Here is a 13,730-nt window from a genome sequence, read left to right on the forward strand (position 1 = left end):
GTAGGGTAAGTGCATTTCCGCTTTCGTTTTCAGTTGTCAGGAAGGTTAGTGGTTGTACACAGTCAGTACAACGGGTTATTCTCTGTAAGTGTCCGACAAACAGTAACACTGTAACAGTGTCACTGCTGTTTTGCCTAGTGTTAAACTAGAAAAGTATGGGAAATCTCACGATATAGCGTCGGAAATTATCTAGATCTAGTATTGTTTGTTGAGTTTCGGTAACTTAGTTACTACTAGTAGTTACTGTCTCACACTGACTTGTGGTGACGGTGACACAAAACAAAAAATTAAAAGTGTAAACAGTAAACTTGAGTAAACAACATTGTAATTTGTAATGTTTAGGCCACTACAGTAATCTAACTACTTTACTTTACTTACTAACTACTAACTAGTGAAGTGTAAACACTCACTGTATACTAGTGTAAACTTAAGTTAACTAGTGTAAACCATTTTTTATTAGGCCTAGTTGTTTAAAGTCAAGTGCATTAAATTGTTTTAAATCAATTTTAATTGACAGAAAATTACTATTAAATTACTAAAATTAGCAAAAATTAGGCCTAATCAGACTTAATATTATTAATAAAGTGGAGTGTAGTAGGCCGCTAATTTTTTTTTTAAGAAACACAGAAAAAAACCTTGCAGAAGTTTTGTGACAACTAGATCTAGTAAAATAAGACGATTACATTTACTTAAGTTAAAAGGCTGAGTAAGAAGAACTCGAACAATGTTTGTAGCAGCAATAATTTAGCACATAGGCCTACACTTAAACGAATTAGAAGTAGGGCGGGGGGGGGGGGGGGGGCTACAAAATAATTAGCAAAAATAGGCCGCATTTGCTCGGATCTTTCTGCAATACGCCAGACCTTTTCTCTAGGTTGGACGCGATGTAAAAATATATATCAAGTATGCCCGATTTTTTTCGTCTTAGCAATTCAATGTTGATATAGTTTAAGTATTTTATTTCAACACATACCTTAGGTATAAGATCTTATTCTCTTGATTTTCTTAAATTGTTTATATATATATATATATATATATATATATATATATATATATATATATATATATATATATATATATATATATATATATATATATATATATATCTATAATATAAGCGGGCTGTGTCTGTCCTTCCGTCCGTCATCGCTATAGATTTTGGGACTATAAAAGTAAACTACGCACCATGCTGTGCTTTTCAGTGCACCGCAGTGTCTTATTATAAGTAAAAGAGTTGGGTTTGCTTATATAATGACATAGAGCTATTTTATAATTTCCACTGTTTGTACAATTTTGCATAACGTAAAGAGAATATTAAATACACGCACATTGCTAAAACATATTAAGGGGGCGCATCGATGAACTAAGCTTGAAAAATCATGGTCGACCTCGGAAAATTCATTTTTTTTTTTTAAATTTTTTCTATTACTTTAACCACTTATAAACATAATATACTTATCAAATTTACAATAAAATATAGTTTTTACACTTGTTTTTGCATTTGAAGTGGGTGTGTGTGTGTAAAAAAATGTATTTCACCCCGATATACGCCCATCACAACGATGTGTAGCGAGATCTACACACCGTAGTAAGCCTAGCTTACCATATATCAAAATGCGCGGAATTTCGAGGTCAGTCTAGCTAGCCTAAGAACATTGACCTAGTTCTAAATATAGTATTTCAAAACACGCAATGAAAGTGTGCTTCAAAATGGGAAGAGTCATGTATCTATTGGACAATAGATGTCACATGACGCTTCTGTCTAAAAATACCGTGCGCCAAGCTCAATTTTTCTAACTTTTGTCAGGATGTGTCGGCCGTGTCCTAGGAGATGCTATTTTTAGCCGAGCTGTAGATATATTTGCAACAACTTTCACTTTCTACTTTTTGAATTATTTTTCGTTTCTGGAATTTATTTGAAGGTAAATTATGAATTTTTCAATTATTTCTATTCCTTTATCAAAGTATAAACTATAGTTTTATCTTAGATGCCAGATTTTACGTAGATTTTGATGTAGATCTAGTAACTTTATTACGTAAACTAGATCTTAGTCTTAGGCTCTTAGCCTAGCTATCTGTATCAAAGGCTGAATGTAATCAATGTATGCAGATAATGTGCATACCTTTTAGTACGTTGTGATTATTTTTTTAAAACAGCTTATACATTATTATGACTTGTTTTACAGATCTACAATGCCTGCACAAAAGTTGTATGCAAAAAAGGGACAGGCTTCCAGAAAGCAGAAGGCTACATTGAAGTACATTGGCTAAGGCTTGTGCTACCAAGCAGCAAAAATCAGCTCTTGCAGGATCTACTGCAGATCCAGAGGCTGCTGGTTCAAGCACAACTACTGCTGCCACTACATCAACTGCTGCCACTGCATCAATTGCTGCCACTTCACCCACTGCTGCCACTTCACCCACTGCTGCCACTGCATCAATTGCTGCCACTTCACCCACTGCTGCCACTTCACCCACTGCTGCCACTGCATCAATTGCTGCCACTGCATCAACTGCTGCCACTTCACCCACTGCTGCCACTTCACCCACTGCTGCCACTTCACCCACTGCTGCCACTGCATCAACTGCTGCCACTTCACCCACTGCCACTTCACCCACTGCTGCCACTGCATCATCTGCTGCCACTGCATCAACTGCTGCCACTGCATCCACTGCTGCCACTTCACCCACTGCTGCCACTTCACCCACTGCTGCCACTGCATCAATTGCTGCCACTTCACCCACTGCTGCCACTGCATCAACTGCTGCCACTTCACCCACTGCTGCCACTACATCAACTGCTGCCACTTCACCCACTGCTGCCACTGCATCAACTGCTGCCACTGCATCAACTGCTGCCACTGCATCATCTGCTGCCACTGCATCCACTGCTGCCACTTCACCCACTGCTGCCACTTCACCCACTGCTGCCACTTCACCCACTGCTGCCACTGCATCAACTGCTGCCACTGCATCAATTGCTGCCACTTCACCCACTGCTGCCACTTCACCCACTGCTGCCACTGCATCAACTGCTGCCACTTCACCCACTGCTGCCACTGCATCATCTGCTGCCACTGCATCAACTGCTGCCACTGCATCATCTGCTGCCACTTCACCCACTGCTGCCACTGCATCAACTGCTGCCACTGCATCATCTGCTGCCACTGCATCCACTGCTGCCACTACACCCACTGCTGCCACTTCTCCTACTACTGGATATACAACCATCCCCACAGTGGTCAGTGCCTCCAAGAGAAAACTTAGCATGTTTTCTCAATGTGAAGCACCTCAAGCTACTACAGTTGGAGGGCTGGTCATTGTAGACCTGGCTGAAGTAAACGCCCTCTTTTCGGCAGCTCAGTGCAGTACATGTCAAGGGCCCTTGCAACTTATTTTGACTGGACGCAAGGGTCTAGTACATCAACTGCAAGTTAGCTGCAGTGTGCAACTCCATAGCAGCAGGATCAAGCTCCAATATGAGTAGCAGCGACAGGTGTTATGATATCAACAAGAAATTTGTCGCTGCTTTCCTCAACATAGGATTAGGCTATGCTGCTGTGGATAAGTTTTGCAATGCCATGGCCATTGAAGGAATGACAGTCATCATACCGCAATATCCTGAACAAAATATCAATTTCTTCAAAAAATTTCTCCAACGCCAGTCTTGACACAGCTATTGACCTGGTGCGCAAATCTTATGGCGTTGAGATCAGTCAGTGAGTTTAATGGTGGCAGTAAACATCTGGCTGCTTTTATGGATGCCATTGGCTGTTCCTATGCCACTTCTTCTCAAGTCAAAGCAGCAAGGCATGACAAGAGGAGGATTGACAGTGCAGAATGAAAGGCGTCAGTTGAAGTCAAAAGGAGAAGGTCCAGAATGATCTCGCCAGCTCAAAAGCCCAACAGGAGTTTGAGAAGCTGGAGGGAGGGCCTTCATACAGTTCTGGAGCCTTCTAAATTGTTATTTGTTTTAAGCTAAGTTAGTTTTATTAGTGTAAAAACTTTTTTTTTTTTTTTAATTTAAATTTTATATTTCCATCAATATATGTAGTCTTTTTCAAACCCTTTTTACAAAATCAGTTTTTACTTAATTTACTACTAATGATGAAATTATCATCATAAACATGTTGATAAAGCTTTTAAAATAGCTCTTTACATTGTATTTTCAATGAAAAAAGCTTTTTTTTTCCATTTTTGTTACGTTTTTAGCGTTTTCTCAATAACGTATTTTTTTACATTTTTGAACACTCAAAAACATTTTCCTCAAAAACTACTTGTTCAATTTACATGAAATTTCTGCTGAAGCTACATAACACACTGTTGAAAAAACAAGCAGGAGAATAATTGAGCTATCTTCATTACTTTTTTTTATACAAAAATTTTTGCAAACCTTATAGGTTAAAATTAATTAGTCATTAGTAGAAAATTCATAATTAAAAAAGTTTCTGCAAATATGTACATTTTCTTCTATGGATTTTGTCACATGCATGTGGACTATCTAAATCAGTGGTTCCCAACCTTTTTCGAGTGGCGACCCCCTTTTATAAATAGTTAGTGACCCGCGACCCCCATAAAATTAAAAAGCCGTATTTAGTATGGAAATTAATAAGCACTAAAATAAGATTTTCTAGAAGACTTTCAATATGAACTACTCTTGATAACTGTTTTATTTAATACGATGTGTAAAATTGCATGCTATTTACTAAACATTCACTGTTAAGTTTTTGTTAACGCCAACCTATGTCATTATCAACATTCAATTTACTTCTTAATTTTGTTTTTAATCGAAGAATAGTGTTGAAAGGCTATTCTCGAAAAGTCAATCAATTTTACGTTTGGGTATGAATGGTGAATAATACACCAAAATTGTGTGAGCAGTTTTTATCTTAGGCGGAATCATTCTGCAAAATTAAAGAATTCACATTGTAATTCATGCAGATTCTTCTTTCAGCTCAGAGAAATAGCGCCGCAGTTCGTTTTCAAGAGATTCAAGATGCCCAGAAATCGCTTCTTTCAAAATTTTAATTATCTCACAATCAGGTTCATCTACCATAGTGCAGAGTTTCTCAAATGTACAACATTTCCAAGATTTATTTTCTTCGCCAATTTTGCAGCTTTGATAAAAATGCCCCGAGATTATTATGGAAAGTAATAATCCTCGTTCATTTTCCCTGAAGCTTCAGGTTAAGCTTACGTTGATGTTTGAATATATCTGCTAGGTATGATACTCTCTCCAACCACTCTATGTCGTTTTAAGTATACCAAAAGGTCTTGTTTCCTTTGCACTTCCAAGAACAATTTGATTTCAGATTTCAATTCAAAAACACGATTCACAACACTTTGTTTGACAGCCAGCGTACTGTAGTGTAGAAAAGCAGAACCTCGTGATCTATATTAATGTCTTTGCTCCCGACTAAATATAGAGTACGACTGTTACTTGCAATGGAGTCTTGATGACGAGGGCGTACTGGTAAATCATGCAGTGGCTAGTGAGCTAAATCTTTTCTGTTTTCTGAATGCCCAATTTTTACCTAAACCTGGATAGCGCACCATCAGTACAAACCCCCACAGCCGTTTTAACCAACTTTAATCTTCCAGTTTAAAAAAAAAAATGTATTTATTTTCTCCATGCTATTTCACAAAATAGCAACTCTTCTTTGCTATCATCTGAATGAATATAGACAAAGACCAGCAACTGCGAACACGAACTCACGTCTATTGATTTATCAACTTGAAAAGCAAACAATGGTAAACGCTTGATTTCATTAAAAATTTGTTATTTAATATCTACGGACACGTCGGCTACAAGCCGCTGAGTAGTATTATTAGGCAGAGATATTTGTTGCATCTTTACTGCACTGGAATCCCCAAGAATTAACTTCACCATCTTCAACATGCAGCGTTTGGTGAGATTTTCTTCTATTGTGTGTTTTTTTTTTTTGCTTGGCATTTTCTATCGCAACTTCATTTGATGCTTGCGCTAATGCTGTATTTCCTTGGTGAAAACTTCCTGTTCGATCAAGTCTCTGACGTACGTTTGCAACTAGCTTCATGCCGACGAAAGAACACGATATCTTTTTTGGTGTGTTCCGAATGACTCGTCTCAAATGACGTTTTAGTTTTGAAGATTTTATAAACTCGTGACTGAGAACAACTTTGCACAGTAGGCCTACGCTTTGCTTCTTCTCTATTTGAATTCCAGTGATGTTAGTAAAGCAGAACTGCAGATATTCTTCTAAATATTTATGTTTTGTTTCTCATTACTTAGGTTTAGTATACCAGTTGGCGACCCCCCAGAAAGCCCTTGGCGACCCCCAGGGGGGTCGCGACCCCCAGGTTGGGAACCCGTGATCTAAATCCAAAAGTTGGACTTGAAATTATAGATAGTTACTGAGGAAAAGTTTTTTAAAAATTGTATGTAAAAAATGTACATTTTTCCCGCCAAATTTAATCGGCTAACGATTACCATGAAATTTTTTTTACACCAAAGTGTATTAAACATATATACTAATGCCATAAATGAGTTATTTTCTGTAAAATTGTTAAATTGTGCAAAAAATGGTATTTCAATAAAGTTCATGACTGTCCCCCCTTAAAAGGATCAATGTCAAATATCGTTTTCGTTAATATTCCTAGAAAAAGTGGATACATTTTAATAACATAATAACTGTAGGTTAGAAAAATCTAATTAAACTGTTTAGTATTTTTGCCAAGGGAGGTATTTTAAAAATAAATTGAACTCACGCTAAAAATGTGAATGCAGAATCTACATGACGGAATAATTGTTGGAATAATATAATTAGCAAAATGTGAATGCAAATTATGCAAATTATGCAGACGTGTACGAGTACATTATTGTCGGAATATTATAATTAGCATTGATTGATAAAAGTCTATCTTTTATTTATTTTATTCACTGAATGTAATGTTTACTACTTATAATTTTTAATCAACTATTAAGCACTATTATAGACGCGTCATCACGTTCATTGGGTGCGCAATGGTATTAGTTATGAAACTCTATTGTAAATTTTTAAAATTTAAAGTACTGGGGAAAAAAATGCGTGAATCGATAAAGTGATATAATATGGTGGGTAAAACACGGATATTTTAAATACTGCTGGGGGTTTTATAGGAGAGGCGTAGAGAGGGGGGGAACATATGTCCCCGGTTGCCGACCTAAGGGGGCGCCAAAGTGGGTTGGAAAAAAATTGCTGGGGGGGGGGGGGTGGTGGAAATCGAAAGCTTGAGGGAGGTGGGAGGGTGCAAATCGAAAGTTTGAGGGGGGGGGGGATGCAGATCAAAAGTTTGAACGGGGGGGGGGGGGGTTAAACCAAAAGTGGTGCAAATCGAAAGTCTAAGAGGAGGTACAAATCGAAAGTTTGAGGGAGTAGGGTGGAAATTGAAATTTTGAGGGGAGGGGGTGCAAATCGTAAGTTTGAGGGGGGGGTGCAAATCAAAAGTTTTTCCCCGGGCGCCGGAAAGGGTCGCTACGCCTCTGTTATTTTAGTCATTCACTGTGTCAGACGCGTTCGGCGGCGCCCGGAAAGGGCGCGATTTGGCGCTACGGGCTAGACTGTGACCAATATGCCTTTATGATTGCATTTAAATTGTGTTTATGTTATGAGTGTTATGTTTGTTTTTTTCGTTTGTTTGTGTTTTTTTGCGTTCGTTTGTGTTGTGTTTAGTTTTGTTCTGTTCCCAAGTTGGTACATTTAAAAAAGATTTACCGTGGCGGAGCACGGGATGCAGCTAGTATATATATATATATATATATATGTATATATATATATATACACATTACATCTGAAGAATTTATAAACATGCATATTTTTCAGCACAATGGCACTGACCTTTTTCCCCTCATTGTTTCCTGCAGTGTCAAGATTGAGTACAACATGCTGTTTCTTTAGGTAATTTGTACTGTTAGATTTTATGGATTGTAGACACTTTTGTAACTGTTGTAAATACACTGTCTAACAAAATTTGATCTATCTATTTATAGCCTTCCAATCCTTTTTCCTAGTTTTTATTTGCCACTTTTCAATCATTTGTCTACTTTATAAATGTTATTGTATAAGTACAGTGTTTTGTGACATGTGATTTAAATTTTAATATTATCTAACAACACTTTTGAAAACTACATTGTTTAACCTTTAATTTGGTCATCATCATCATTCCTTTGTGGCCCCTGGGGAGCAACGGGCTGCAGCCACACATCTCCATCGGACTCGGTTTTGCAGTTTTGGGCTGCCCCCTTTATCTGTGCCCATGTGAGCCCAGCTGTTTTCGCCTCTTCTTCAACCGTTCTTCTCCATGTCTTCCTTGGCCAGCCCACCCTCCTTTTTCCCTGGGGATTCCAGTCCAAAGCATGTCTTGCGATGTTTTCTTTTTCTTTTCTTAACGTGTGTCTGATCCATCCCCATTTACGGGCCTTAATATCTGCCTCTATTGGCTGTTGCTTTAAAGTTCGCCACAGGTCTTTGTTTGATATTTAATTTGGTACCAAGTTTAATTATCAAAGTTAATCGATAACCTAAAAAATGCACGTTTTTTATTAAATGGCTACTTAGTCATAGCTCTCTTTGTAATGCTCTGTTCTTTTTTTACTTTCTCGTATATACGAAGTATAGAGAAAGTATTGTAATCGTGCAAAAAAAAAAAAATCGAGATTTTTGCAAATCTCGACGTTTTGCATCTCACTGATACGGAAAAACATAATTTTGCAATCTTGTCCGTATGTCTGTCTGTGTGTCTGTCTGTCTGTCTGTCCGTGTGTAAACACGATAACTTGAGTACCGTTACAGCTAGGTTGATGAAATTTCATATATAAGTATTTTATCAAAATCGTAGATCCGTATCAAATTTTTTTTCAAAAGCCTATAACTTGATTACTATTTCAGATAGATAAATGAAATTTCACATGTAAGTAAAAGATCTAATTCTCTACCTTCTGTTAAATTTTGAGTAATTTCCGTTGACTGGAAGTAGTAATTTACGCTACTTCCGATTTCTCAAAAAAATAATGTAAATTTTAAAAGTACTAATAATATTGCGCACTATTATGCGCTTTTTTATTTGGCGTTCACTTGGTGTGCAATTAATTTGTCTACGAGATTTTATTATATTTTTAAAACTTTAAGTATTTAAAATGGATTAAAAATCATGTCTGTAGCCCGAGTTCCCATCCCCTGTTATTTTATATAAGAATATTCGAGAAAGTTTAGGGGAGATCACTCCCGGTTTATTAAACATGTTGTCTTGGCCCAGTTCATAGGTTTAAAAATTTTTTCGTCTGCTAGAGTTTGTCCCATTCAATCAATTTACATAAATTTTTTTTCTTATATTGAATTGTTAATGATGGATAATATTTTGGTTTGAAAGCAGTTATTGTTTTATGTAAAACATCAAAGATTTTATATCATAATTCATATGTTACATGTAATTCTTACCTTATCTTCTGCTCCCCTTTACTCGGCGTGTCTGACAAATAATAATTGAACAACAAACACTAAGCATCACTTGTTTTAATTATATAAATATCAAACCAGATTTAATAAAATAAAACTAATTTAACCATACATTTTTGAAAGGACGACAAAAATTTTTTTTTTTTTGGAAGACGATTACCAAGGCAGCGATTTTTTTAAAATTAGGTCGTGGGACAACATTTTAAGCTTGGCCTAATTTAAGATTTTTTTTTTATGATTTTGATACTTTTTAATTTTTATTGATCACTGAGACCTGAGGTCGGCTTAAAATAAAGTATTTTTATCATTAAATCTAAGCTATCTCACCAGCCAAATGACATTGAGTGGGGATAGCAAACTCCAAATCAAACAACTGCTGCTTTGTTTATTGTTCTTGATTGTTTAAAGGCCATGGAAGCAAATCCAAAAAGAAAACACGTTGATATAGATCAGTGCATGATATAAAATACTTTATTGTGTTGGAGGAAATCACCTTCTAAAATGGAAGGATGTGAAAAAAGGAACTGCTGTACAACAATGAAACAACGCCCATCTTCAGGCGAAAACTTATTTTTAACTGCTGTTTAACCAATACTTGTATCATTACAGTTCATCTCAAAAACTGTATGAAATAAGGAAGATGGCAAGAATGAGAATAGTTGACAACAGTGCTATTGGTAAAGCTGCATCTAATGTTGGTAAACCAGCAAGAGTTATTCATGTTTATAATAAAAGAGAGGTAAAATATCTTCAAACTATGCATATTTTCTATATAAATTCTATCTTGTCTCCCCCCCCCCCCCCAAGAGATGCCTGAGAGAAACTCATGAGTGTACCAGTCATTACCTTTGTCACACAACTTTTACTGGCACTTTGATTTGAAGTTGATGATGTTTGTAAAAAAAGTGAAGTAGAGTTCATCCATTTTTGTGATTTTTTTTTCTTAAGGGGTCATCCATAAATGACGTCACACTCATAGGGGGGAGAGGGGGTCTGTAATTTTGTGACAGTGTGTGATGAGGGGGAGGGGGGGGGGGGGGGGTGTTCAGATGGTGTGACGTCACATTTTTGCATTATAAAAAAGCAATGTATGGAAAGTGAATTTTAGCCGTCAATCGTGTTTTACAAAACGGTTTTAATAAATTGTAATAGGAATTGATCAAAAGACTCTATGTTGACATAGTTCTGACAAGAAGGGATAGTGTGGTCAGCACTATGCTCTGAACCCGGATTTGAACTTGAGACTTTCGGGTTTGCATTCTAGCACTCTACCACTAAGCCATTCCATTCCATGTATAATGTTAATAGCTTATTTCGAAATGTTTTTTTAATTTCAAGTTTTGAAATGTCAATAATTACAATATTTAACGTTTAAAAAAAAAAGAAACTATTTGCTAGTACTTAATGTTGACTTGTTGTACCTGTAACTAGGTGGGCTTGCTTGGAGACAAGGTTCTTGTGACAGTCAAGGGTGAAATGAAGCGTGCCTATATTGTTGGACTAAGGAAGAATCAGGCACCCAATGTACCTCGTATGGACACCAACAATATTGTTTTAGTTGATGACAATGGCAATCCCCTGGGAAATAGAATTATGGTACCCATACCATCCTCACTCAGGGGTAAAAAAGGAGATTTAACCAAAATTTTATCCTTGGCCACAAGATTTGTTTAGTTTTATACTTTCTTTTTTTTTAATCTCAAAATAAAAGATAAATGAAAAAAGTTTTTTGTATGCATTGGACTGTGAGCAGCTGATAGTTGGAAGCTATAGGGTTTGGACAGTGGATAGTTGGTAGCTAGGGTTTGGATAGTGGATAGTTGGTAGCTAGGGTTTGGACAGTGGATAGTTGGTAGCTAGGGTTTGGACAGTGGATAGTTGGTAGCTAGGGTTTGGATAGTGGATAGTTGGTAGCTAGGGTTTGGACAGTGGATAGTTGGTAGCTAGGGTTTGGATAGTGGATAGTTGGTAGCTAGGGTTTGGACAGTGTATAGTTGGTAGCTAGGGTTTGGATAGTGGATAGTTGGTAGCTACAGGGTTTGGACAGTGGATAGTTGGTAGCTAGGGTTTGGATAGTTGGAAGCTAGGGTTTGGATAGTTGGTAGCTAGGGTTTTGACAATGGATAGTTGGTAGCTAGGGTTTGGATAGTGGATAGTTGGAAGCTAGGGTGTGGATAGTTGGTAGCTAGGGTTTGGACAGTGGATAGTTGGAAGCTACAGGGTTTGGATAGTTGGTAGCTAGGGTTTGGACAGTGGATAGTTGGAAGCTAGGGTTTGGACAACGTAGCCATATTTTCTGTATGTGTGTGCATGCGAATTCTGTGAAATTCTGCTTCACCAGCATGCCATCTCAATCCAGCCTCTATAACTATAAATAAAGGCTGGTAAATGCTTGAGAAATAAACTGTATTGTCCTCAAGCTGTTTCTGTGGTCACGTTTAATTTTCATTCTAAATAGGCATTATGGAAAAAAAAATGCAACGGATTTCAATCTCTGTGCGTCCTCCGCACTGCACACGCCTGACATCTGTTGTCGGGGGGGGGGGGAGAAGTTGTCCAATCCTGACTTATGGGACAGTCAGGTTGGTGAGGGAAACTGGTGGTACATTAACCCCTCTCTAACCCGTGCTCTAGACACTAGGGGCCGTCCATGGTGATGTAAAGCACTGGTTCCTTTTCTGAGAAATGACTAGTTTCCAACGAGCGTTTGTTTTCGGGCTGATTTTTTATCGAAGTTTTCAGAATATTATTTGTGTTATTGAACACTTTGTAAAGAAAGCATCGTACGGGCTAAAGAACAAATTTTGAATGAAATCAAGCTTCCACCATTATTCGCTTTTCAAGTTGATGCAATCAGCAGATGTAATTTCGTGCTCGCAGTTGCTTGTCTCCGTAAAACAAAATCATTCAAATGATATCAAAGAAGCGGTTCTATATTGTAGTGAACATAAACTACAATAAAAAGGGAAGATATTATGGAGAAAATAAATACGATTTTTTTTTTAAACTGGAGGTTCAAAACGGGAAAACGTGGGGTTTGTATTTTGGTCAAAAATCGGGATTTGAGAAAAAAGTACAAAAATCTAGCTCCATGATCGAGGGGAACCCACTGCATGACTCACATGTATGCCTTAGCAAAGTTTACAGAACTACAAATTTGATGTAATACTTTCATATGAAATTTCATCAACCTCGCTGTAAGGGTACTCAAGTTATCGTATTCATAGATATACAGATAAGATTGCAAAATTAAGTTTTTCTGACTTAATGACTAGTAAAATGCAGAGATTTTGATAAATCTCGATTTAGAATTTTTGCCCGATTAAAATAAGTCCCCTATCCGTAAATGATTTTGATGAAGTATTGTAAAACGTTGAAAACTCAAAATTTCATGTGATTTGTGTGCACGATTACAAAACTTCTACTATCTATAGGCCTACTCTGTATATGAGAAAGTAAAAATACATTATATGTTGAGATTGACATGAGTTTGGCGTTGTCAGAAATAGTTAATAACACGCAGTTACATCTATCGCGTTAAATCAGTTATCAAACAATTTAAAATAAAAATTATACTAGAAAATCTTAGTTCGGTGTTTATTAATTTCTTTACTAATATTGTCATATTAATAGTGTAGGGGTCATATTAATAGTGTAGGGGTCACTACTCGAAAAAGTTTGGGAACCTGCGATCTATTTTTATCTTGAGCACGCGCACACGACGGCCCCGTTTTCTGTCGTGTGGGCTAGGTCGCTCAGTCAGGTGTACGACGTCAGTCAGAGGTACGGCCTGAGTTGTTCCCGCAGGACACCCATCATACTTTAAATCATAGTTTGTGAGGGTGAGCAATTCATGGCGGTGACATAAAATCAAATGAAGTGAAACATCTAGCATGTCTATACGGGACACTACACTGGCTACACACCGTTGTGTAGAAGAGGAAGGTATAGTCTCTAGAACAAACTTACGGCTACATTTCTTTTAAGCTGACATTTATAAACTGCTTAATATAAGTATTATAAGCACAGAATAAGATGGCGTGGTAGAATGATAGATCGTTCGACTGCCAACCTGAAAGGTTCGGGTCCCTGGTAGAATCGTAGAACGTCCAGAGTCCACCCAACTCTGATGGATTCCTGACCAACCTTAAACAATTAACATGTCGAGGTCACATGAACAGGTAAAGTCTACTTCACCTGCCCCGTAGACCGTCGAGTTCAGAAGGTAATTTCTTTTATAAGCAGACAATTTCGGCA

General features: G+C 37.3%; 1 protein-coding gene across 4 annotated transcripts; it reads left to right on the forward strand.

The window, feature by feature from the left end:
* Positions 1 to 17: 17 nt before the first annotated feature.
* LOC131941795 (large ribosomal subunit protein uL14m) lies at positions 18 to 11,291 on the forward strand. 4 transcript variants are annotated; one of them, XM_059301313.1, is made up of 4 exons: positions 18 to 84; positions 7,842 to 7,916; positions 10,083 to 10,212; positions 10,905 to 11,289. In XM_059301313.1, the coding sequence occupies exons 2-4, from the start codon at positions 7,846 to 7,848 to the stop codon at positions 11,145 to 11,147; spliced, it is 444 nt and encodes a 147-aa protein (XP_059157296.1). In that variant the 5' UTR covers positions 18 to 84; positions 7,842 to 7,845; the 3' UTR covers positions 11,148 to 11,289. The 4 variants fall into 4 exon arrangements, with proteins under 4 accessions (XP_059157296.1, XP_059157297.1, XP_059157299.1 ...); XM_059301314.1 differs by having other exon boundaries at positions 27 to 44; positions 10,905 to 11,291; XM_059301316.1 differs by lacking the exon at positions 18 to 84 and adding an exon at positions 200 to 218 and having other exon boundaries at positions 10,905 to 11,291.
* Positions 11,292 to 13,730: the final 2,439 nt, after the last annotated feature.

Source organism: Physella acuta, unplaced genomic scaffold (genome assembly GCF_028476545.2).
Source record: "Physella acuta isolate Inbredline_101_S28 unplaced genomic scaffold, ASM2847654v3 ptg000373l, whole genome shotgun sequence".
Lineage (NCBI taxonomy): Eukaryota > Metazoa > Mollusca > Gastropoda > Physidae > Physella > Physella acuta.